We start from the raw sequence: 27983 nt of genomic DNA, 5'->3' as shown, positions 1-27983 counted from the left end.
GGCAAAATCTAGCAGAGGGAGATATATAAATTTGGAGTTAAAATATTTGGGTGCAAATTTTAACTCTACTACTTGCTTTCCTTTATAAATTAACTTCAGGAAAGTCAATTAATATATTCAGACCTTCAATTCTATCTCTATATAACAAAGGAAGATGATCTCTTAAGTCCCATTGACCTCTGACATTCTAGTGGTTCTAATCCAAAATTCAAAATTCCCTAGTATAAATCATGAAGGAAATATTTCATAGAGCAGGTTGAAATTTTATGTTTTAAAGACATATCTTACACTGTTTTTTTTTTTTTTTCCTTCCACAAAAATGGTTATTGAATGCCATCAAATTTGCTTTTTGGGTGGTAACTTCTAAGGAACATTTCTTGTTTCTTTTGTCTTTTGTTTTCTTAGAGAATTGTGACATCAGGAAGGTAATGCCATGACATGTAAGTGAATTGGATGTGAGTGCAAGGTCACCTGCCTCACCTTCCCCTCCAGAACTATCTGGATCCAATGGCAAGATACAGATTAAGACTACTGGAGTTGGCCATGAGTAAAAAGGGAAACATTGGGTTTTTTTAAACTAAGGTCTTCAACATGTCTCAGTTTGACTGAGGTTACATCCATTCAGTCACTAAGGCTAGGGAGCAATTGAGGCAAAGAATCTGCTCTTTCACCTGGTCCAAAAAAAAAAAAATCTAAATAAATAAATAAATCTGGGAAAGGAAGACCCTCAAGGTTTCTGGCCAAAACAGAAATGATAACTATTATTATTATTATTATAGCTTTTTGTTTACAAGATATATGCATGGGTAATTTTTCAGCATTGACCCTTACAAAACCTTATTCCAACTTTTCCCTTCCTTCCTTCTACCCTCTCCCTCAGATGGCAGGTAGACCAATACATGTTAGATATGTTAAAGTGTATGTTAAAAATACAATATCCATACAGATATTTTGCTGCACAAAAAGAATCAGACTTTGAAATAATGTAAAATTAACCTGTGAAGGAAATCAAAAATACAAGCAGACAAAGACAGAGGGATTGGAAATGCTGTGTAGTGGTTCCCATTCATTTCCCAGAGTTCTTTTTGCTGGGTGCAGCTGGTTCTATTCATTACTGAAAAAATGAAATTGATTTAGTTGTTGAAGAGAGCCATGTCCATCAGAATTGATCATCATATAGTATTGTTGTTGAAGTATATAATGATCTCCTGGTCCTGCTCATTCCACTCAGCATCAGTTCATGTAAGTATCCCCAGGTCTTTCTGAAATCATCCTGCTGGTCATTTCTTATAAAACATTAATATTCCATAACATTCATATAGCACAATTTATTCAACCATTCTCCAATTGATGGGTATCCACTCAATTTCCAGTTTCTAGCTACTACAAAGAGGGTTGCCACAAAGATTTTTGCACATACAGGTCCCTTTCCCTTCTTTAAGATCTCTTTGGCATATAAGCCCAGTAGTAACACTACTAGATCAAAGGATATACACAATTTGATAACTTTTTGCGCATAGTTCCAAATTGCTCTCCAGAATGGCTGGATGTATTCACAATTCCACCAACAAAGTATCAGTGTCCCAGTTTTCCCACATCCCCTCCAACATTCAGCATTATCTTTTCTTGTCATCTTAGCCAATCTGAGAGGCGTGTAGTGGCATCTCAGAGTTATTTTAATTTGCATTTCTCAGATTAATAATAACTTGGAGCATCTTTTCATATGGCTAGAAATAGTTTCAATTTCTTCATTTGAAAACTGTCTATTCATATCCTTTGACCATTTATCAATTAGAGAATGGCTTAATTTCTTATAAATTAGAGTGAATTCTCTATATATTTTGGAAATGAGACCTTTATTAGAACCTTTGACTATAAAAAATTTTCCTTTTATTGTTTCCCTTCTAATCTTGTCTGCATTAGTTTTGTTTGTACAAAAGCTTTTCAATTTGATATAATCAAAAATTTGTATTTTGTGATCAATAATGATCACTAGTTCTTCTCTGGTCACAAATTCCTTCCTCCTCTGTAGGTCTGAGAGGTAAACTAGCCTATGTTCTTCTAATTTATTTATAATCTCATTCTTTATGCCTAGATCATGAACCCATTTTGACCTTATCTTTGTGTATGGTATTAAGTGTAGGTCAATGGCTAGTTTCTGCCATACGAATTCCAATTTTCCCAGCAGTTTTTGTCAAACAGTGAATTCTTATCCCAAAAGCTGGGGTCTTTGGATTTGTCAAACACTAGATTATTAAAATTATTGACTATTTTGTCCTGCGAACCTAATCTATTCCACTAATCAACTAGTCTATTTTTTAGCCAATACCAAATGGTTTTGGTAACTGCTGCTTTATAATATAGTTTTAGATCTGGTACAGCTAGGCTACCTTCATTTGCTTTTTTTTTTTTTTCATTAGTTCCTTTGAAAGTCTTGACCTTTTATTTTTATAGATGAATTTTGTGGTTATTTTTTCTAGGTCATTAAAGTAGCTTTTTGGGAGTCTGATTGGTATAGCACTAAATAAATAGATTGGTTTAAGTAGTATTGTCATCTTTATTATATTTGCATGACCTATCCAAGAGCACTTAATATTTTTCCAGTTGGTTACATCTGACTTGGTGTGGAAAGTGTTTTGTAATTTTGCTCATATAGTTTCTGACTTTCCCTTGGCAGATAGATTCCCAAATATTTTATACTATTGGTAGTTACTTTAAATGGAATTTCTCTTTGTGATTCTAACTGTTGGATTTTATTAGTGATGCATAAAAATGCTGATAATTTATGTGGGTTTATTTTGCATCCTGCAACTATGCTAAAGGTGTGGATTATTTCTAATAGCTTTTTAGTAGAATCTCTGGGGTTCTCTAAGTATACCCCATCATATCATCTGCAAAGAGTGATATTTTAGTTTCCTCATTACCTACTCTAATTCCTTTAATCTCTTTCTCAACTCTTATTGCCAAAGCTAGCATTTCTAATACAATATTAAATAGTAATGGTGATATAGTGGGTAACCTTGTTTCACTCTTGATCTTATTGGGAATGGTTCCAGTTTATCCCCATTACATATGATGCTTACTGATGGTTTTAAATAGGTGCTACTGATTATTTTAAGGAAAAGTCCATTTATTCCTATACTCTCAAGTGTTTTTTTAATAGGAATGGTTGTTGGATTTTATCAAATGCTTTTTCTGCATCTGTGTAGATGATCATATGTTTTTTGTTATTTTGGTTATTGATATAGTCAATTATGCTAATAGTTTTCCTAATATTGAACCAGACCTGTATTCCTGGTATAAATCCTACTTAGTCATTCTGTATTATCCTGGGGGTGATTTTCTGTAATCTTTTTGCTAATATTTTAAGATTTTAGCATCAATATTCATTAGGGGGATTTGTCTATAATTTTCTTTCTCTGTTTTCAACCTACCTGGTCTAGGTATTAGTACCATGTCTGTGTCATAAAAGGAATTTGGTAGGAGTCCTTCATTCCCTATTTCTTCAAACAATTTATATAACATTGGAGTTAATTGTTCTTTAAATGTTTGGTAGCATTCACATGTGAATCCATCTGGTCTTGGGGATTTTTTCTTAGGGAGCTGATTAATTGCTTGTTCTGTTTCTTTTTTCTAAAATGGGATTATTTAAGCAATTTGTTTCCTTCTCTGTTAATCTGGATACCCTATATTTTTGAAGGTAGTCATCCATTTCACTTAGGTTCTCAAATTTATTGGCATAAAGTTGGTCAAAGTAACTCCTAATTATTGCTCATTTCCTCTTCATTGGTGGCAAGTTCTCCCTTTTCATTTTTAAGACTAACAATTAGATTTTCCTCTTTCCCTTTTCTAATCAGATTTACCAAATAGATAACTATTTTATTGGTTTTTCCATAAGACCAACTCTTACTTTTATTTATTAATTCAATAGTTTTTTTACTTTCAATTTTATCAATTTCTCTTTTTAATTTTAGAATTTCAAATTTAGTATTTGATTATGGGTTTTAAATTTGGTCTTTTTCTAGCTTTTTAAGTTGCATTGATCTTCTCTTTCTCTATTTTATTCAAGTAAGCCTTTAAAGATATAAAATTTCCCCTTATTACCACTTTGGCTGCGTCCCACAAATTTTGGTATGTTATCTCATTGTTGTCATTCTCTTGGGTGAAATTATGTTTATGATTTGCTGTTTCACCCATTCATTCTTTAGGATGAAATTATTTAGTTTCCAATTACTTTTTGGTCTATTTACCCCTAGCTTTTTGTTGACTGTAGTTTTTATTGCATTGTGATCTAAAAAGAATGCCTTTACTATTTCTGCCTTTCTACATTTAATTTTGAGGTCTTTATGTCCTAATATATGGTCAATTTTTGTATAGGTTCCATGAAATGTTGAGAAGAAAGTGTACTCCTTTCTGTCTCCATTCAGTTTTCTCCAAAGATCTATCATACCTAACTTTTCTAATATTCTATTTACTTCTTTAACTTCTTTCTTATTTGTTTTGTGATTTGATTTATCTAATTCTGAGAGTTCAAGGTTGAGATCTCCCAATATTATAGTTTTGCTGTCTATTTCTTCTTGCAACTCTCTTAACTTCTTCTTTAGGAAGTTAGATGCTATACCACTTGGTGCATATATGTTTAGTATTGATATTGCTTCATTGTCTATGCTATCCTTTAGCAAGATATAGTTTCCTTCCTTATCTCTTTTAATTAGATCAATTTTTGCTTTTGCTTGATCTGAGATAAGGATGGCTATCCCTGCTTTTTTTACTTCACCTGAAGCATAATAGATTGTGCTTCAGCCTTTTACCTTTACTCTGTATGTATCTCCCTGCTTTAAATGTGTTTCCTGTAAACAACATATTGTAGGTTTCTGGCTTTTGATTCAGTGTGCTATTCACCTCCACTTTATGGAAGAGTCCATCCCATTCATATTTACAGTTAAAATGACTAATTCTGTATTTCCTGCCATCTTATTATCCCCAGATTATGCTTTTCTTTTTCTTAGCCCCCTTACGGTCCTCCCTCGTATTAAACTTATGGGCACCACTTGCCTCACGCAGCTCTCCTTCTTTAGAATCCCTCCCACCCCCTTTGAGTCCCTTCCCCTTTCTTATACCTTTCCCTTATTACTCTTTTTCTTTTCCCTTTTCCTCTCCCACTTTTTAATGAAGTGAGAGAAGTTTCTTTGTAAACCAAATATGTCAATTATTTTCTCTTTGAGCCAAATCTGATGAGAGTAAGATTCATGCAATGTTCCTCCCCCTCCCTAAATTCCCTCAGATATGATAGGTTTCCTTTGCTTCTTTGTAGGATATAGTTTTCCTCTTTTTATCTCCCCTTTTCCCTTTTTCGGATACTATCTCTTTTCCCCTTCTACTTCCCCTTTTTTATATTATATCAGTAAAATCAAATTATACATGCACTCTTTATGTATGTCCATAACAGATATACAGTTCTCAAGAGTTTTTTTTTTTTTTAACCTTTTTCTGCTTCTCTTGAGTCCTATAATTGGAGGTCAAATTTTTTTGTTTAGGTCTGGCTTTTTCAAATGGAATTCACCTTTTTCATTAAATGTCCATCTTCTTCCCTGGAAGAAAATGCTCAGCTTAGCTGTGTAGTTTATTCTTGACTGCATTCCAAGTTCTTTTGCCTTTCAGAATATCAGATTCCAGGCCCTTTGATCCTTTAATATGGAAGCAGCTAGATCCTGAGTGATCCTTATTGTGGCTCCTCGATATTTGAATTGTTTTTATTTTTGTTTTTGTTTATGTTTTAAAGTTTAGCCACAATATTCCTTGGATTTTATATTCTATGGTCTCTTTCAGAAGGTGTTCAATTAATTCTTTTGATGCCTATTTTACCTTCTGATTCTATTACATCTGGGCAGTTCTCTTTGATGATTTCCTGTAAAATAGTGTCTCAGATTTTTTTTTTCCATCATAATTTTCAAGAAGTCCAATAATCCTCAGATTATCTCTCCTAGATCTCTTTTCCAGATCTGTTCTTTTTTCAGGTAGATATTTAACATTTTTTCTATTTTTTTATTTTGTTTGACTGATTCTTGATGTCTCAATGAATCATTCATTTGTGTTTGTTCAGTTGCAATTTTTAATGAGCTATTTTCTTCATTAGCTTTTTAAAAAAACTTCTTTTTGTATATGTCCAATTGAGTTTTTAAATGAGTTGTTTTGCTTTATGGAATTTTTTCCCATGTCACTAATTTTTTTTTTTTTTTTTTACTGAGTTATTTTCTTTTTCCAATTCACAAATCCTACTTTCCTGAGAGTTCTTTATCTTTTCCAATTCACAAATTCTATTTCCCTGGGAGTTCTTTATCTTTTCCAATTCACATTTCAGGAAGTTGTTTTCTTTTTACACTTTATCAAATTTTTCTTTTAGTAAGTTATATGCCTTTTCTGTACTGTCTTGGAGAGCTTCTCTTTCCTTTTCCCATTTTTCTTCTATCTCTCTTTTAAGATCTTTTATAATTTCTTTTGGGAGAGCCTTGCATGATGGAAATCTGATTATCTCCCCCTTTGGGGTTTTGTCTAGAGAATGTCTGTTATTAGTCTCTTTTGGCTTGAAAGCATGTTCTCTTTCTGTATAGAAGCTATCAATGGTTAGAGTTCATTTGGCTTTTTTGCTCATTTTTAAAAAAGCCCTTAGGGTCTTCCTTCTTCCTTCAAAATAAAGATGTTACCAGCTTCCTCTACAGAACAGAGATAGATAGATGGACAGTAGCTGTTCTGCAAACGGGCTCCAAAGAGTGGCCAAGCTATGGAAGTGTCTGGGAAGAGCCCTGTAGCAGAAGAGTCTCTGCCCTGGGAAGCACAGTCATGCTGCGGAAGTTCTACTGCCCGGGCAGAGTCCCTTCCACCCCACGCCCCCTTGCAGGTTTGTGGCTGCCTTGAGCAGAGCCCTCCTGATGTGCAGATTTGTGGCTGCCACAGGCTGCAGAATGTGGCTTCAGGGCAGGCTGTGGTCCGTGCTAAATAACTTCTGGTGCTGGATGGGTGTAGCCAGATCCTGTTAAATTCTGGCATTTTTTTGAGTACACTCTACAGCAGAGTAACTTCTCTGCTGATCTACTTTGCATCTAAAGCAGAGCAGCCAATCTGTGGTAGAGTCCTCTCTGCAAATTCTCCATCTATGGAGACTGCCCCTGCCCCGGTCCACTCAGTGTGCTAATCTCTGTGTTCTACCTCCCTGCTTATTCTGGCCTGCTCCAACTTATGAGGACAAAGCTTTTCTGGCAAATTTTCCAGATTATCTTCAACTGGTAATTTGCTGTATTCCCAATATTCATGGATTTTACCAGTCAAGCATTATTTCCGAGGCTGAATTTGGTAATTAGTAGTGAGGGTAGAAGAAGAGCTTAGACTGACACATATGTCTTCTCTGCCATCTTAATGACTACTCTTTACATTCAATCTGAGTCAATCAGGACCCAGACTGACAAGAATAAACCCTGTATGACTTGAGTGAGTCCTGTCAAATTATGTAAAATCATCAAAAAAAAGCCTCCTTTGATCTACAAACCCAAATGGTCTTGCATCCTCTCAGAGCAAGATAAGCTTTCTTGGGGGAAGTCAGAATCCCCAGCAAGATTTCACATTTACTTGAGACTTCCCTTAGACTCATACATCAAATGGATTTTCAAAAAATGACTCTTCGCAAATCACTTCTTCCTTGAGAATGATATGCCCACCAAGAAATCCCTCTTGGTGTTTCTTCAACAATAAAGCTTTTTTTTACCATAACCTCTGGGTTTAGGAAATTTCTTTGCTCAGAACTTGTGCTTTGGAGAGAAGGAACCCCACCCATTCCTGCCTAACCTCTTCATTAGTACCCTCATCCCTCATCAAAATAATGACCAAATTGGGGTTGGCCTAGGATTTATTAGTGGCTAATGAGAATCAAATTGGATTCAGACTCCATGGATCAGAATAGTTGTATGGATAGAAAACTTGGGAACCTATTTCAGAAAGAGCTTTATTTCTTTTAACCAACTATATGATAATGAGATCTCTAGTAACTTTGAAATTTATGGGCAAGTTGGATGATATTCACACCAATGGAGAAAGGGATAGGATGAAGATGATAAAGGACCATTTTCTTTCTGTCTTTAACTCACTCTCTGCTACCATTTTCATTTTCCTTATGCATACTAAAGATATGAATAACTACACAATTATAGATTTAAAGCTGGGTGGAACCTTAAAGGCTATGAAGTCAAACATTTTCATCCTACAATTAAGGAAACTGAATCCTAGAGAGGTTTACACAGCAGGATTTAAATTCAGGTCTTCCTGGCTCCAAAGAAAATGCTTAATCCAGTGTAGTCAACCCTCCTAAAGCTGATAAGCCCACTTCAACATTTTGAAATCCTCTATAAGTTTATAGTATTTAGTTGAAAATGTGGTATTTTATGAAGTCTTAAAGGCCTTTTATTCCACTATATACACATGTATACACACATATACATACATGTACATATGCCTATATACACACATATATGTATATGTGTGTATATACTGAGTGCCATGTGAGATGAATCTTGAGAGAAAATAAGGATTCTGGGAGACAGAAAGGAGAGAACTTGGGGAAGAATTTGTGTGAATGAAAAAAGAGCTGGAGAAGTAATGACAAACTCCTCCAATATCATTGCTGAGAGATATGAAAGAAATTAATTCTTTCACATAGAATCAGATACAATTGAAAAATAACAACACCAGTAACAAGAGTTGCTATCTCATCATTTCCCATAGATTGAAAAACTTTATCATACTGGATATTCTTCTTCCCTCTCTCTTCACCTCCTTTTAATCTTATTTTTTGGTGTTATTTTCTCTTATTACATTGTGATATCCTTGAGGACAGATAGTGCTTAGTATTATGCTTGGTACATAGTAGCCACTTAAAAAATGTTCATTGACTGACTAAAAACTGGATGACTTGGGGGATTGTGATAACTTCCACAGAAATAAGGAAGTTTGAAGGAAGAGCAGATTTAAAGAGAAGGTAAGAAGTTCTACTAAGTTTTAGGTGTTTGTGGGACCTGATGAAAATTTTCAGCAGATAATTAGAAATGTGAGATGAGTTCAGAAGAGATATTTTTACTAGATAGATAAGTTATGGAGTCATATGCATTAAGATAATAAATGAAACTGTGGGAACTGATGAGATCACCAAGATTGAGAATATATGAAGAAGAGAGATGAAAAGAAAAGTAGAGAGGAGACCAGACCCAGAACAGATCCTTGTGAGTAGATGATGAACCAGAAATGAATGATCATAGTCAGATTAATAAAAGAATAAGAAAGTAATATCATTATAATCAAAAGAGAAGAATTTGGAAAGAGGAGGTGATCATAGTGCCACAAACCACAGAGAACTTAAGGAGAAGGAAGCTCAAGAAAAGATCATCAAAATTTAGCACTAAAAAAAAAATCATTGGTAACCTTTGAGAGTGTAAAGTAGAATAGAATTAGAGGCAGGTTAAAAGAACTTGAAAATTAAATGGTATGGAGAGGGAGATGGGGGGAAATATATCTAGTCCACACTTTGAGAAAGATTAGCAGTGAAGAGGAAAGATACAGAATGTAACTTGACATAAGGTAAAGTCAGGCTACTTGGAAAGTTTCTATTTAAAGAATGGAGTGAGGGGAGAGTCAGGCTTGGGTATATTTGTAAGAAGGGGAATGAATAGTTAATAGATAGGAAGAGTTTGAAAACCAAAGGGGGAAAGAATGATTGAGGAAAAAGGTCCTTGAGGAGGTGGAAAGGAATGGGATAAAGATTCCAGATAGAATTATTTTTGACAAGGAGAAGGATCATTTTTATTTCATAGTCATAATCAGTAAACATTTATTAAGCACCTATTATATGCCAGGCATTGTGTTAAATACTTGTGGATACAAATACAAAAAAGATATATAGTTTAGTTCTTTAGTTTAGTATAAACTTTAGAAGTTTATAACAATGAAGGGAATGGGGAGGAGACAACATACCAAAAGAAGCAGAAAGGAGGAAAAGGAACCTGATATGGGGAAGGGGTAGAAAGATAAGAAATGTACCAGAGTGTTATGCCACAGTTCCCTTTTATTGTCCTGACTCAGTTTCCCTAATTGTCCTTATTCAGTTTCCCTAATTGTTCTGCCTCAATCCCCTTAGTTGCAACCTCCCTCCTTCCTCTCCTCCCGTTTCTCTCTCTCCCCACCCCCCCATCCCCGAGTTTATTAAGACTGATATAACTCAGGGCTACTTGCTCTAAGGTTATACATTGTCAATGTGAGACTCAAAATAAGGGGGAGTTCAGACTTCCTGGCTCCTAACTCCTATCATCAAGAATTTATGGTCCTATCCCCAATCCTGTCGTTGTTCTTCTTTGTCCCAATTTACCAGAATGTCCCGTGCCTTCCCCCACTCTGTCAGAACTGGATTGATAGTCTGTTCCCATTCTCAATGCTCTGACCCCATCCCTGACTTGGTCCAGCCCTGTAGCTGACCGTGTGTGTGTGTGTGTGTGTGTGTGTGTGTGTTTGTGTGTGTGTATATATGTCATTGAGAACTCACATTGTTTGCTGGATACTTTGTACATCAGCCCTGGGGACAGCATGCCCCCAGCACAATCTCTCCCTCTAAGAAATCCAAATAAATTATTTAAAACTCTCTAATCTCTATCTTGTCTCAGTTTCTCTGGCATTACAAGAGTAGCACAGCCAGATGAGAAATGAGGGAATATTCTACACTGACCTGTCTTCTGAAATGGAGGTTTTGAAGTTCATGGCTTTAACCTTCAATCAGAGGGGCAGAGTTTAGTGATAAAATATGCTGATGCTCTCATCAGGATTGATGGGATCTTACAGGATGATAAGGTTTTAATGCTGCAAGGAGTGGGATAAAGATTCAATCACAGGAGAATAAAGAATTGCTATGAAGTATGAGAAGCCAGTTAACATTAGAAAAGATGAATTTGAAGTGGATTCAGTCCATATGTTTGCATGACTTTCTCCAGTACTATGAAAATGGTACTATGGGAATGTAAGTAGGGAAAGAAGGTGATATGGATAAACCGAGATTAAAGATTATCAGGGCATAAATAGTTAATAGGCAAAAAAGACAAGGAATTATAGGGAAATAGTGCATAATTGAAATAGTTAACTATAGGGTCAGGACAGAAGGGAGGAAAGAAAATAGAAAATAGGATAGGAAAATGAAGAAACTGAAAATTACAGTGAGAATGAAGAATAAGTTTAGGAATACTGAAGAAAGAGAAATGAAATGAGAAGATCATAATCAGAGGGGAATTTCAAACTTTGAGGTCACAGGAGTGGCAGAGTTTGGTTTGATGATAAAGTAGAAAACAGATCTCCAAATAGATGAAATGGATTAGAAATGAAGGTCAATGGAAATGAGAAGTTTGATGATCCCAGAGGATGAGGAATTCAAGAAGACATTACTGTATATATTAAAATCTCCTTGTATGACAATGGGATTTGGTATAGAAAAAAAAAATACTTTTTAGTCAGCCAACTCAACTGCTTAAGAAAGGAGAGAAATTGATCTAAAGACAAGTATCTAAAGATAAGAGTATAGGAACAAAGATTTGTACACGTTGCTAGTGATAGAGTAAATCTCAACGGAGAAAAGATTGCAGTGACAACAGCAGAAGGGTCTGGAAGTAATAGTGGAGTACAAAGACCGTGCCTCTTCTTCCTGGTGCAGTGTCTTGTAGAGCATTTGAGGAGTAGCAGGCTCTGTTGAGAGTAGTATTACCTTAAGAAAGGAATCAGCTTTCTGCAAATGAAAAAAAAAAGATGGAAAAAGTTAAAGATTCCTTGAATGAAAGGCAAAAGTCACAGAGGAGAGCTTTTGGACAGGGAAAGCAGAGCAGTATAGGAATTGGGTAGGAATAAAGAATAGATATTGATGAGAGCATGGGAAATGGTAATAAGGGGTCAAAGGTTTTTCCTTAGCAGTTAGTAATTTAATCACAGGAGGTATAGGTTTATTTTTTTATGAGATAAGGGAAATGCACTGATAGGGGTTTGTAGAATTTCAGACTGGTATGGGTGAGGCCTGTACTATGTTTTTTCTCCAAACACCAAGAAACTTTTAATGTAACTTGTGAGGAATTTGAGCCAGGTTTTGATATCAAGAAATACTTTGAAACCATTTCCCAAGAGATTTTCTGGTTAGGGGTCTGAGCCAGGCTAAGTGGCTTTAGGCTGTGTGTTTCAATTATGGGCTAGGTAACTCTAAGTTGAGAATCTCTAAACTGGAGCCTGAGCCAGACTTGATAGATAGTTCATATTTTAGCTAAATAGCTTTAGGCTATGGGTTTCAGTTATGAGCTAGATGATTAATTACCAATTGTGCATCTCTGAGTTGGAGTGGGATCTTAGACAGTTCTGTGGATACATGGGAGAACAGCTGAGCTGCAAATTCCACAGATGTTAATGGCAATTTAGATGAATATGAAGCTATTGTTTAATTCCCAGTGGTATGTAGTTTTCCCTAATTCCCCCTGTGTGGGATGTAGAAGACCCTTACCCAAAATGACTACTCAGAGATCACTCAAAATAGAAAGCAGAAAGGTCGTTTATTATATCTCTGGAGGATGAGCCGTTCTATCACAAGATAAGGGAAAGAGAAAGCTTGTGGTAGAAGGGCTAAAGAAGTAGTAAAGATACACAACTTTTATACAAGAGATTATACCACAAGTAAAAGAGCATTGAGAAAGGGGAGGGGGAAGCATCTAATTGGTTGTTGCTATCTGGAAAGATTGGAATGGAAGGTTTCTGTTTTCCTGAAATCACCAGATTTCTAGGAAACAGAAAATCAGGCCTTCAGGCTTCAGATATAGCTGGCCAAGGCTCAAGTACATGTGGGCCTGCATATATTATACAGGTCATAGGGGAAACACAGAAATAATGAAAATAAAATACAGAGAAAGAATTCACATATTACTGTAAGTTCTTCACCTTATCTCTCTATTCCACACACCCCTTTCTCTAAAAATAATAGCACTTACCTTCTAGGCTATGTGAAGTGGGAAGTTCCTTCTACATCTCACTGTCATAAAGAAATATTGATAAAATATTATTTTTGAAAAGATGCTCCTTTGTTTTCATGGAAAGCTTAGGGTTAGCAAATATTAATGACAGCAAAAGTAAAATTTTTGCCAGAAAAGGGCAAAAAATTCTTTTTATCACACAGTTCCTTGATGACAGAGTTCTTCATGAAAGCTGGTACTCATAAAGGCAGCTAACTGCTACAGTGCATAGGATATTGGGGTTGGAATCAGGAAAATTTGAGTTGAAATACAGCCTCAGACACTTAATAGCTGAATAATTCCTTAATCCCTGCCTCAGTTTTCCCCTCTGTAAGATGGATGGGGATAATAATAGCACCTACCTCTCAGGATTGTTGTGAGGATCAAATGAAATAATTGTAAAACACTTGACTTAAAGACTGGCACATGGTAAGTGCTTAATAAATGGTTTTTTTCCCTTCCTTACTATAGGCAGAAAATTAAATTAATTTTTACCATAATCTCCAAAGGAAAATGAGGGATATTATTCTACTCTCCTTCTTCCCATCCCTATCTCTATAACCCAGTGAGATATCTTCTTGGAATGGACTTTTGGGGTCCTTTGAGTATTTATAGGCAATATTTACTGATTAATCAGCAAGGATTTATTAAGTAGCCTATTATATAGATCAAAAATTGGTCTAGGAGTCAATAATCCCTGGGGTTAAGTCCCCTCTGTAAACAAGCTACATGTATCACAAGCCAAGTAGACTTAATCTTTCAGTGCCCTAAGCAATTCTTGAGGATTTATAAGATATAAAAATGGTGTCATTTGCAATGGTTGAGGAAGCTTCTTGTCATCACTCCAAACTCTGAAAACTAACAAATCTAATCACTGCCCTCCTCCAAAAAAAAAAAAAAAAAAAAAAAAAAAAAAGTCAGGTAAAGTCAGATTCTATCTCAGGTACTGGGGATCACATTTGAGATCCTCTTTAATGATGCAGATTCAAACCCAACCATTCCTTCCCATCCTCTGTGATTCTTGTCTACATTCTTCCAAAAGTTCACCACATGGGGCTCACTAATATGTTGAAGCCTTCTTAGATTTCTTCTGACATCATGAGAGCATCAATAAGAGCATTCTGGTTGTTTAGCTGTCATACCTCAAGCTTGCCATGTGAACAATTCATCTTTTCTTTTTATCATACAGTTCTTTGATGACAGAATTCTTCATTGTTATATGTTCTAGTCTTCTCAAGCGTACTGTTTGACTTCCTATTATTTTTTAAAGTGAAATTCAGAATTAATTTTTTGTAGCATATGGTGTTCCTTCTACACCTCACTGTCATAAAGAAACACTGGTAAAATATTATTTTTGAAAAGATGGTCATATGTGTTCATGGAAAACTTAGGGTTAACAAAGGAGCTATGGAATTTCCTGAAAACCATTTTAGCTGCTTTCCTCCTGTTGTTCAATTTTGAGTGCATCTTATTGTTCCATCTATACTGCCTATCCTGATACTTTGCTGAACAAATTTTAGCAATCCCCAGACCAAATTTATTTTGAAATCTGGGCAATAGACATTCTTTTGGCACTTGGTCTTTTCCTATGTAGACAAATTCCTTTGAGTCATTATAAATCTTTTCTATGAGGCTCTGAAATATTCTGGGACTTGTTAAAAATCAACATGTTATGAACAAATAGGAACACCTGGAGAACTTCACCATCAATAAAGACTTCTTCTTTGACCTAGACTCTGCTGGGTTTTTTTTTTTTTTTCTATCACTGTGGTAAATAGCTTTGGCTAGCATACTGCTTTGTTTCCTCACTTGACGTATATATTATCAAAAGGTCATTAAACAGAGCTATTTCTGTTATATCATCCGAGAAATCTTACATGATCTTGATTTATGGGAGAAACTTTGTTACAGAAGAGATTATAAAATGACACTTTGTTCTAACAGGTTGAATACTTTTTTTTTTTAAGTTTTATTTATGTCTTGTTTTTAAACCACAATAATTTCTAAATCTACACTTCCTTCCTCTCTTCCTCCCTATTCAACAAGAACTCTCTTAAGGCAAAGATTTTTAAAAAGAATAAAAAAAATTCAGCAAACCAGCTAAAACATTAACTACATATGATAGCATATGCGACATTTTCCCTCCCCCCCCGTAATTTTTTAAACATTTTTATTTAAAGTTTTGAGTTTCAAACTCTATTTCTTCCTCCCTTCTTATTCTCCCTCTCCCTGAGATAGTAATTAGATATAGGTTGTAACGTATAATTATAAAACATTTCCATATTACTTATTTTGTGTAAGAAGATGCAAATAAAAGGAAAAAAATGAAAGAGTGAAAAATAGCATGCTTGTCTATGTTCAGTTACTATCAGTTTTTTCTCAGAAGGTTGATGATATGCTTTATCATTAGTCTTTTGGGATTGTCTTGGATCCTTGTATTGCTGAGAATAGCTAAGTCTTTCCCAGTTCTTCATCAAACAATTTTATTGTTATTGTGGACCATGTTCTCCTGGTTCTGTACATTTCACTATGTATAAGTTCGTGTAAATATTTTCCATTTTTTCTGAAATCATCCAACTTGTCATTTCTTATAGCACAATAATATTCCACTACAATCATATATAACAGCTTGTTTAGGCATTCCCCAATGATCCCTTTGATTTCCAGTTCTTAGCCATCACAAAAAGAGCTGTTATAAATAATTTTGTACAAATAGGTCCTTTTCCCTTTTTGGGGGGATGTCTTTGGGATATAGATCTAGCAATAGTATTGCTGGCACAGTAGTATTGAATCAAAGAGTATGCACAATTTTATAGCCCTTTGGGCATAGCTCCAAATTACTCTGCAAAATGGTCATATCGGTGCATTAGTGTCCCAGTTTTCCCATATCCCTTTCAAAATCATATATTTCCCTTTTTTTGTCATATTAGCCACTCTGATAGGTGTGAGGTCGTATCCCAGAGTTATCTTAAAACTCAAATACTTTTAAAATAATAAATAAATAATGACAATGGAACACTAATATCTCTATATTTTTCATTTAATTATGAAATGATATAGTTTTGGTATATTGCTGAATATTTCTTGGAAAAGCCACTTGTCCCTTACAAATACATTTACAGAGAATTCCCACAATTCTTTCATGTATGATTCTGTTTGTCAATAAACATTTTTAAAGCACCTATTATGTACCATTTACTGTGCTAAAACCTAGCAATAAATTAAAAGGAAAAAGGCAGCCCCAATTTTGAAGGATCTCAGTCTAATGGAGGAAACAATATGGAAACGACTATGTATGAACAAATTATATTAGAATACATTAGAGATAGAAGGACCTAAGTTCAAATCTAGCCTCAGACACTTAATACTTAACCCTGGGCAAGTCACTTAACCCCAATTACCTGGGGAGGGTGTGTGTGTGTGTGTGTGTGGGGGGAGAATGCATTGGAGATAATAAACACCAAGAAAAGGCATTAACATTTAGGGGTGGAGTCAGGAAAGATTTCTTTAAAAAAATAATAGCCTTTTATTTTCAAAATATATGCAAAGAAAGTTTTCAACATTCACCCTTGCAAAACCTTTTGTTCCAAGTTTTTTCTCCCTTCCTTGTCACTTTCTACTCCCTCTCCCCCCTTCCCTTAAACAGCAAGTAATCCAATACATGTGAAACATGTACAGGTCTTCTATACATATTACACAACTGTCATGCTGCACAAGAAAAATCAGATCAAAAAGGGGGAAAATGAGAAAGAAAGCAAAAAGCAAGCAAATAACAACAAAAAAGATGAAAATACTATTTTGTCATCCATATTCAGTCCCTACAATTCTCTTTCTGGATGCAGATGGCTCTCTCCATCACAAGTCTATTGGAATCGGCCTGAATCACCACCTCATTGTTGAAAAGAGCCAAGTCCATCATACTTGATCATCACATAATCTTGTTGCTGTCTATAGTGGATTTTTTTTTATTCTACTCAACTTCACTTAGCATCAGTTCATCTAAGTCTCTCCAGATCTTTCTGAAATTATCTTGCTGATTGTTTCTTATAGAACAATAATATTCCATAACATTCATATACCATAACTTATTCAGACATTCTCCTTTCAGTTTCCAGTTCCTTGCTGCTACAAAAAGGGCTGCTACAAACATTTTTGCATATGTGGATCCTTAGGAAAGGATTTTTGTAGAAGATAATATTTCAGCTCAATTGCAATATAGATGATTCTCATAGAAGATATGGTATACAAGGGAAAGGATAATATTAAGGACACTTATTATTAATGTTTACTTGGTCACCCTTTTTCATTATTATTAAGGGCTGAGATCTTGTTGTGCCACAGTTCCCTCTAATTGTCCTGCTTCAGTTTCCCTAATTGTCCTGCCTCACTTTCCCTAATGATCCTACTTCAGTTTCCCTGAATTGTTCTGCCTCAGTTTCCCCAATTGTTCTGCCTCAGTTTCCCTGGTTGCAAACCCCCTTTTCTGCTCATCAGAACTGAGATAATTAAGACTGTGGAGATCTGGCATTCTAAAAGATAAAACTCCAGATGTTCTATCTCAGATATCTAATTGGTATCCTCTAAGTCCAGACTTCCTGGATCTAGGTGAACACTTCCTTAACTCTCAATTTGTTAGAATTTATGGTCCTACCCCCAACCTGCCAGAACCGGATTGATGGTCTCTGCCTGGAGATTTCCGCTCACCTGAGTTTGGACTTCTCTCTCTCCCCCCCCCATTTGTTTAGCTACCCAAGCTTGGAGCTATGTGTATATATGTCACTGAGAACTCAAATTCGCTGCTGGATTCTTTGAGACATCAGCCCTGGAGGCAACATGCCCCCAGCAAAATCTCTCCCTCTCAGAAATCCAAATAAAATATTAAAAACTCTCTAATCACTATCTTGCCTCAGTGTCTCCAGCATTTACATTGTTACATTTACCCCCATATTGTATATTGATATACTTTCAGAATCATATTGCCTATAAGAAATATTTTATATGTACATAAATCTTTTATGTTTATATATTATATCTTTCTCTATACATATCTACCTATACCTGCTGTAATTTCAATCTATCAATCAATCAAACAATCAACCTATCTATTATTCAGTTTGGCTGTTTTTCCCATCTTTATTATTTTCACTTTCATTTATACCTCTTTTATAAAGCATATTTGGTCCAATGGTTGTAATATTCATGGAGTAAGCAGTTTCTTTTCTTATCTTTTTTTTTTTTTTTTTTTTGCAAATCTTCCATTTTTCTTCTCTTAATTATTCTTCCATTTTATCCCCGGAATGACTTTGCTCAATTTGATATTTTACCAAGCTTTATTTTCAAAGATTTTATTTTACATGTTTCTCTTAACTTTATAAGATGACACTCCTCAAAATCATCCATCATACTTCTTCATAAGATTTAACAAACAAGTTCATGTTTTAGTCCATTTTTATCTTTGCAGTCATCTCTCTGTCTGACAAGTAAATAAAATATTTATTGACTAAGGCTGGATTCTTTTAATCTCATTGTAGTTGATTTCCATTGACTAAATCTTTAGACAACATGATTATAGTGTTTATATTATTTCTCTTAGCCATTTCCCATTTTTGATTTTTAGTTACTTATTTAAATAATTCAGGATAAGATTGTTTTATTTGTGTACCTTTTTTTTTTCACACTTCTATTAAAAAAAAAAACAAACTAATTCTGATCCAGTTCTGACAAGTCGATGGCCTGATTGCACTCAAGGATAACTCCTATATCAATGGACTTTTCTTACCTGTTAGAATATAATCTACTTTGTTCTTTATAGTATTTGTTTGTGTTCACCATGTACTTATCTGACAATCCTTTTTAAATGCATATATTCATAATATAGAGGTTTGAAGCTCATATGTATTTTATAAGTCTTTTTAGTCTTTCTTAACAATCTTCTTTCTGAACCACACTTTCACATGAGTTTTTACTATTCTCACATTTCCCATTCTTTGGTTGGAAATCATGAAGTTATCAGAGTATATATTAATTTGATTTGCAGGAATTGACCAACCATGATAGAATTTCTCTATCATGTTCTCATGATCAATATTATTATATAAACTCAGTTATTTTTGTGGTGATCTTTTTGCAGATTCTTATTGTAAGTATTGCAACATGTAAGTTTTAAATATTCCATGAAATAGTATTTCTTGTTGCCTCCAGGCAATTCACACTCAAATTCATTTTTTGTTTTTATATCTTTAAGGAGTTCCTATAAACCATCCTCACAATTAGCTTCAACTTCTTTCCTCTACATGATAGTATTTAGCTTCAACTTTTAAAAAGTATCAATGTCAAAATTTTATATATAATCTATCTATACAACTATTCATTCACACACTTATTCATTTATATTCTGAACATAATCAACACCAAATAAAATATTTTCTATATAAAGTAGAATGGAAAAAGATATATAAAATCAAGAATGTAAACAACTTGCTTTTATTTTAAAACAAAGGACCATATTGGTAAGAAAAATACATTGAAAAAAATATGCTTCTGTCTGCACTGTTCTTCAGTTTTCTCTCTGAATGTAGATAAAGTTTTTGGTTGAGTCTTTTGGAATTGTATTAGATCATTGTATTGATTAGAGTAGGTAAGTCTTTCACAGCTGATCATCATTATTACTATATGCAACATTCTCTTGCTTCTACTCTTTTTACTGTATTTACAGTTTCCCTAAGTCTTCCCAGGTTTTTCTGTTTTTGTGTGAGATCATGATTGCTACTCCTGCCTTTTTTTCTTTTTCTTTTTTCTTTTTGTGTGAGGCAATTGGGGTTCAATGATTTGCCCAAGTTCAAATACCTCGTAAGTATTAATTTGAGGGAGGCAGGATTTGAACTCAGGAATTCCTGACTTTAGGGCTGGTGCTCTATCCACTGTGCCATATAGCTTCTCTCATCTCTTCTCTCAAAAAATATTCAGCATAATAGATTCTGCTCCAGCCCCTTATTTTAACTCTGTATATGTCTTGTAAACAACATATTGTTGAATGTTGGTTTCTAATTCATTCTACTATGTGAATTCATTCCATTCCCATTTCCAGTTATGATTACTAACAATATATTTCCCGCTATACTATTTTCTTCTGTTTATCCTTCTTTCTCTTTCTTTTTTTAAAGTGGTCCTTTCTTAAAGTTTATTTTGATTTTTACTATTACCTTCCTTAATCTGTACTCTCTTTTATTGCCTCTTCTTTATCCCTTTCCCCTTCTGCTTCCCTGTTGGGTAAGATTAAGATAGATTTCTATGTCCAACTGAGTGTATATGTATGCATATATATATATATATATATATATATATATATTTTTTTTTTCTTTGCTCTTTGAACCACTTCAGTTTAGAGTGAGGCTCAAGTGTTGCCCATCCTACCTCTATTTTCCTCTTCAGTGTAAAAACTTTTCCTTGTCTACCTCTTTTATATGAGATTTTCCCCCCAATCTTTCTCTCCTTTTCTCTTTCTCCCAGTGCACCCTTTTATCTTACCCCCTCCATTTTTTTGAGATCATCCCGACATAATTGACTTGTACCCATGACCTCTATGTAGATTCCTTCAAACTTTCCTAATGATTATAAAGTTCTTAGTTCTTATCATTTTATGAAATATGAATGTAAATGATTGAACCTCAACAAATCTCTTTTGATTTCTCTTTCATGTTTATCTTTTTATGCTCCTCTTGAGTCTTGTATTTGAATGTCAATTTTTCAAATTAGTTCTGTTCTTTTCATTAGGAATACTTGAATATTATTTTATTAAATATTCGTTTTTTTCCATTGAAGGATTATACTTGGTTTTGCTGAGTACGTTCTTTTTAGTTCTAACACTAGTTCCTTTGCCTTCTAGAATATTATATTTCAAACCTTCCACTCCTTTAATGTGGTAGTTACTAAATCTTGCTTAATCTGGGTAACTTCAGGGTACAGACAGTTCTCACTTTATATAAATTGAACTACCTAGAGAACCCTCACTTATTGGGGGCTACAGCTTTAGCTCTTGACAGACAGTGGCATAGGTGGCAGCAGGCCTTGGAGGGTTCTAGGCATTGAAGTAGTTCCAGCTGTGGGATCCCCAGAACTGGGGTCACATAGAGCACTAGGAGAGAGGGATGTGTGTTAGGCAATCCACTTGTATTAAATGAGAACTGGCTATATTTGAATTGTTTCTTTCTAATTGCTTGAAGTATTTTCTCTTTGACCTGGGAGATCTGTAATTTGGCTGTTACATTTCTGGGAGTTTTCATTTGGGGATCTCTTTTAGGAGATGATCAGCGGATTCTTTCAATTTCTACCTTAGCCTCTTGATCTAAGATATCAGGACAATTTTCCTTGATAGTTTCTTGAAAAATGATGTATAGGACCTTTTTTGGATCATAACTTTCAGGTAGTTCAATAATTCTTAAATTACTTCTCTTTAATTTCTAGTTCTCTGAGTCCATGAGCCTATGAGCTGAATCTTGCTTGAAATTAAAACTAGGGTTTCTAAGAGTTGGGATTGATGAGAGAATGCATTTAAAGCATGAGGAACAGATTGTTCAAAGACATAGAAATGTGAGAAAGAATGTTGTGTGTGAGAAACAACACAAAGGTAGTTTATCAGGATGGCTTAGTACTTGGAGGCAAGTAAAGTATAATCAAACTTGAAAAAAAGTGGGTGAAAACCAGGTTGTGAAAGGATTTAAATGTCAAAGGAGTGTATATATAATAGTTGAAGTAACAGGAACTATGGAAATTTATTGACTAGGACAATGACTTGTACAATTTCTTCATTTATTTACCAACTGGTCTTGGAAAAGGGGATCCTATATAGTAAAGGCCCAAGCTCCAAATGACCAGTTGGTGAAAAGAGATAAAAAGACAAAGGCTTTCTTGAATAAAATATAAAAGGAATGACTTTATTGAGAACTAGGATTTACAACAGGCCAAGAACTGCTCTTCAAAAAATAAGGATTGGTAAGGTACCTCCTGAAATTGAAATAGAAAACATGAAGAAAATTATAAGTATTGTTTCAATGTGTGGCTAAGAAAGTCAGACCTCAGCTTGGTTCTGTGTCCTGTGATTTACAGTCATACTGTACTGTTAGAATATTGGCATTCAAAAGGAGAATCTGTGTTTCAGGGAGCAGTTTGAGATCATTAAAAGAGCTTTATAATTTCTCCAAAACAATCTCTTCCTCCTGGGTCCAACTTACTGTCTATTCTTCAAAAAAGATAAATGAATAGACATGTCAATTTGACATATAGACAAATAGACATGTCAAATGTCTGTCTGATGTATCTAATAGATGAGCTCTAAGGTTGTCCATGTAGCTATGCAGTTTTGTTAGAACAATAGGCAGTCTTCACCCAATTGTTTTTTTTTTTTTCTGTATGAATAATTACATAAATTATGTTCTTGTGTATCAAATCCAGGAGGCTCTTCAATATCAGAGGCCTTAATGTAACAAGCTCAATGTCATTCACAAAATAAAGCATACAAACAACCTTATAATCAATGGATAATCTCTTTTCAATTCAGTCTGTCTTGGATTTTTACCATAACAGAGTTTAGTGCCCATGACAGATATATAGCATATATGCCCATTTTATTCCTTGTTTGATATTAACAATCAGAGCATCCTTAAACAATTTTGATCATATTGCAGATATTTGATAAATATTTGTTGATTAATGAATTGACTAATGTTTCTATGTAAAAGGGGTGTGGTTAACCTCTTGTCATGGAATAGTGGAAGGATTGTTTCTGAAACACTGAAGATAGAGGGCTAGGGACCTCAGTCAATCAGAGGAAAACAGTGAAAGAGTACCCTTTCATCCTTTCTTCACTATATAGGGCTCCTTTCCCATTTTGGCATTTTTTTGTTCTTCTGTTGCTCTATACCTCATACTCTGGTCTATTCTTTCTTACATAGTGTGCTTCTTTCTTTGAACTTTTTTTAACCTTTTCAAAACTAGCTCCCAGAGAGTTCTCTTTTGGAAAAAAGCAAGTAAAATAATACATAATAAAATATTACGACATTGATAATAATTCCATCTATTCATTACTTAAGAGATTTTTATTTTGTTCAGAGACAATGACTTTATTATTAAAGGAATGATTCTAAAATTAGAATTTCAGTGTGGTAGACTTGAAGGTAAAGAGGCCTCAAAACATAGTCCATTCTAACTACAGTAAAGAAAAAAACACCATTTAGGAGATGAGGCAACTAGGGTTCAGAGTTAAGTGATCTATCAAAGTTCAAAGTTTGTTTAATAGAAGAGATGGAAATTAAATCTAGATTCCTTTATAGTCCAGTGGTCTTTTTATACTATGATATTTCCCTAGTCTTCCTCATTTTGCTCTTCTAAATGCTGGTCAAAGCTTAACTCTCTGTTGTCCTATAGAAGGTAATAGAGAAGTAGAAGGAGATAGCTAGGAGTCAGACCCATAAAAAATCAGATTTATTCTAGTGCATTCTTAAAGGCAAAACTAGAATCAGTGAGTAAAAGTTATAAAGTGATAGAGTTTTCATCAGTAAAAAAAACTTTCTAACAATTGGAATTATCTAACAATGGTCTCAGTTGCCTTGAAAGATAGAGGGTTGGTCATCATTAGAGCTTGTTATTCAGAAACCAACTGACAAAACTGGAAATTGCATGGAAGACATTTTTGTATCATGTAGGGGTTGGACTAGATGAAATCCCTGAATTGCACCCAAGAATCCATGCATCCGACTCAGTAAAGCCCTGCTTTCTTCAATCATATTGAGTTGAAAGATCTTCATGCTAAATACGTTAGAGAAGATTTGAAGAGGAAAGGTAAGGAAAAGAAGATGGCATTTTTGGGAAGAGAAATTAGTAAGATGTAGCAGAATTATTAATATAATGAAATGAAAATACAGCAAATCTCATTATTAGATATGGATAGGCCACAGATAAAATCAACTTTTCCCCAAATATAGTAATAGTATATTATAAAAGCCGATATAATAGAATAGAAAACACTGATACTAATCTTGCCCCTTCTCTTCAATATTACAAAGGAGGTAAATTGTAAATGAAATTTTTTCTTTCTTAAATGCAACACTATATTTGAGCTGCTTCTCATTTTTCAGAAATTTATTATTCATCATTCAATATTTTGGGATCCTTGGCCAGCAGCATTAGGCTGTTTTCCCTCGGAATGAACTTGTCATCTCTGTAACTCACAGTCACATTCTATTCTATTTTGTGGTCACTTAGGAAGAGAGAGGGAACGTTTAGAAGCAAAAAAGAATGGAAAACAGCTGGAGGCCTTGGGACACATGTTAATCAAAGTATTTAGAGAAAATTATCTATACTACTATCCACTTAAATAAAAATTGCACTAGATCTTGTGAAGGTCACACAGGTTTACCATATCAAAATATTAGCAGAAGTTTGACACAGAGAAGAATAGCTCCCTCCCTATTGCATGGAATTCCTTCCCATTCCTGTGTCTTTTCGAGGGCCTCAGAGTGGAGCTGACATTTGCATTTTCAAATGCAAACTGTGTCTTTGCATTTGATACTGCAAATAGACTAAAGAAAGGGTAAAGATTATATGAACTGGTAGGGACTTAAGCAATCCAATACTCTCATTTTTAAGATAAAAGTTAAGTAATTAGCCCAATATTATAGAAGTAGCAAGGAGGTAGAGACAGATTTTAAACTTAGATCCTCTGATTTACCTGAGTGCTCCTTCTGTACCATTCTGGGCTGCTGAAACTAGTGAAAGAGAAATTATTTAGGATTGAGGCAGAAATTTTTAAAGACAAATGAGATCATATATTGATAGAGCTCAAACACTGCTAAAACCAAGCAGAGACAGTTGCCACCCAACTGATGACAGATACATAAGAATCATCACTTTGGTTTGTGACCTTTGATGATTTGTTTTCCTTTTCCAGTCCTCATCTTTAAAAGTCAAGAGATGACTTAGCTCCAATATTCTGTAACCTCCCCTCTCCCCACTCACCAGATTTCTCTCAGGAGAGAGAAAATTTCCATAAGGGACCATTGGTAAGACAGTGGAAACCTTACTCTTATAGATTAACCTTGGCTTTTGCCTATTAAGCCACTGTGGTTCTTAGGAAGTCAAAAGAGAAGTCCAAACACTTGGGGGTGACCCTTTCCTATGGCTCTATGTTGAGGAGGATGGAAGATATGCCTAGAATTATTACATATTATCCCCAAACCTCTCTAAAGAATTTGAAGAAACAAGTCTCCAGTTCCTTTATCAGCATTCTTGGAGTCCTCATCCTGAGTCTCCAGGAAGCAGTTATAAGGCACTTGGAGAACTAATCATGGCAAGCAAACATATAATTAAAGGTCCTGTGGAGAAAGGGTAGTAAGACATTTTGGAGGAAGGACATGGAGTGGGTGGTGTAGGAAAAATGTACATGTGCCACAAATAGTTTCCAGTTTCCTTTTGGTTAAGAAATTCTCATCTCAGAGAGAATTAACTATTGATAAAATTTTGGGAAGTGCATTACTGCTTTGAAAGATTCAGATTCTTTTTGTATGGCACTTTATCTTTTTGGTTTTTAATTTTGACTTACAGAGGGCAAAGAAAACTGATATCAAAGAAGCCCAGCTCAGGACTGGGATATGGTTCTTTTCCTAGAAAAGTTTGGAGAGTTAGGGTATTATATATTTGTTGGTAGTATCACACAATAATTACTCATTGAATGCAGAAAAGAGAGAGAGGGGAAAAAAAAAGACAGGCTGTCAAGAAAGAATGTTGGCCCCAGCACAAATATTGTAAGACTTGTGGATACTTCATCTATTTAGATTGTGTTCCTATGCAGTGACCTATTTATCTCATGAATTTACCTATATGTTTAGACATCCTCCCTTTTAATATTTGGAATATTTAAAGGTGTCATTAGTAACAAGACCATCTGGTCTACTCTCAGTTCTTCAAGGGAGTTGATGGGAGTGGGGTTAGATGTCAAACCCCAAGTCTGAAAGATGTGTTGCCCAGTCTTCTCTATCTGGAAGTCGAAGTTCAAAGGCTGGTATGGGGATTCTGTCTATCCCACTCTGGCAATTAAGAATGTGAAAAAAGCTTCTCTTTGGAGTTCAGTTTGCCCAGGTATATGGCTCATGAAGGAGAAGGTTATTGAGATGAAGCACACACACAAAAAAAGGATGAAGGTGATAAGGGATGGTGCTTGCTGAGAGGAGGTGTTTTGAGCATCAATGATAATAGAAATATTAAATAGATGATACTTGAGGCATAATCCAGCAATGCTTAGTTTCTAGATCTGTATGGTAACAAATTGGGAGTCCTATGAAGAAATGAAGGTCCTTTCTTCTCCAAAAAGTGAGAACAGACTTTTACTGGATTTGTTTTCTTTAACCATTTCACCATGCAGATGGAGGCATTGATATTGGCATTAGACTACATTCCCTCTATCAAGATGAAGGTGAAATTACCATCAGCGATTCAAGAAAAAGGACTTGAGGCTTTGAAAGAAAACTGACTTTTGTCGTTGCTTCAGTTTTTTTTTAATTATGGGTACCCATACCAGTCCACACACCATAAGCATGAGTCCCAGGGAAAGGAAGGCTGGCCCACTCATCTGATAAGTCAAAAGAACACTTGAGTTTGAAGGTAAATTCAGAGTGTATGTCAAAGAAGTGATGACTATACCGAAGAGGAAGATAGCCCCACCCGTAGACATGATGATGATGGGCTTGCGAAAGATTTCCCAATTATTCTTGCTTCCAGCTGTCCAAACTGATTCACTCCGGGAGCTAATGCAGAGAGAGCTGGCTGTCTGACTGGGCAATAAATCCTTAAACTCTGGAGACTTCTCATCTGCATTTAGGACACTGGGGAGAGTTTCCATTGCCAAGACGTCAAGACTATGTGCTTAGTACCTATGAGGGTTAAAAATAAAGGTGATAAGTGAATGGCAACAAAACCCAATTCATCTGATTAACTTTACAAAATTACAAATTTACAAAACTTACAAATTTATCAAACTGAGCTCTAGAGTGCTACTAGAGTAATAAGTCAATCAAAAAGCATTTATTAATCATCTGCTATATTCCAGAAATTAGACTAGTTCTTAAGCTACAAAGACAAACAAAAACAATCAAAAATTTAAATTCTAACGGCAGGTGTATACATACACTTATATCTATATATAGATATATGGAAAGGTGGATAAAACCAGATAGTAAAGAGCTTTAAATGTGAGGAGTTTGCATTTGATGTTCAAAGAGGGAATAAATGGAAGTTTATTAATATGAGAAAATGCCATAGTGACATCTATATTTTATGATAAAGTTACATTGTTACTTCATACTGGTGACTGTGTGAAGGATGAACTGTAGTAGGGAAGAGAATTGAAGTGGGGTTGGCAATTATGAGGTTATTTCAGGTGTCTGAATGATGATATTTATAACATTCATTTAAAAATGTTTTTTGAGTTCTGAATTGTCTCCCTTCTACCCTTTCCATATCTATTGAAAAAGTAAGAAATGTAATTATACATGTAAAATCTTTCCATATTAATCATATTACAAACAAACAACCCCCCAAACCAAAAAGCAAGAAAATTAAAGAAAGTGAAAACAATTATGCTTCAATCTACATTCAGGATCCATCAGTTCTTTCTCTGGAGATGGACAACATTTTTCATCATAGGTCTTTTGAAATTGTCTCCAATCATTATATTGATCAAAATAGTTAAGTGATTCTCAGTTGACCATCATACACAAATGCTATTACTGTGTACAACAATTTTTCACTCCTACTTAAAGAGCTTTTCTATATTTTTTTGGTATATTCTAATCTATGGGATTTCTTCAATTTCAATCTATTGATTTGCTTGGCTAAATGACTTTACTTGATATTTGTTATTTGTGATGATTT

General features: G+C 34.7%; 1 protein-coding gene across 1 annotated transcript; it reads right to left on the bottom strand.

Annotated features, from left to right (window-relative positions):
* Window positions 1-21973: 21973 nt before the first annotated feature.
* Window positions 21974-26967, bottom strand: PIRT (phosphoinositide interacting regulator of transient receptor potential channels). Its single transcript, XM_003768686.3, has one exon. The coding sequence runs from the start codon at window positions 26950-26952 to the stop codon at window positions 26539-26541; it is 414 nt and encodes a 137-aa protein (XP_003768734.1). The 5' UTR covers window positions 26953-26967; the 3' UTR covers window positions 21974-26538.
* Window positions 26968-27983: the final 1016 nt, after the last annotated feature.

The sequence above is a fragment of the Sarcophilus harrisii genome, chromosome 4 (assembly GCF_902635505.1).
Source record: "Sarcophilus harrisii chromosome 4, mSarHar1.11, whole genome shotgun sequence".
In the NCBI taxonomy this organism is placed as follows: domain Eukaryota; kingdom Metazoa; phylum Chordata; class Mammalia; order Dasyuromorphia; family Dasyuridae; genus Sarcophilus; species Sarcophilus harrisii.
This window is presented reverse-complemented; position numbering and strand designations above follow the sequence as displayed.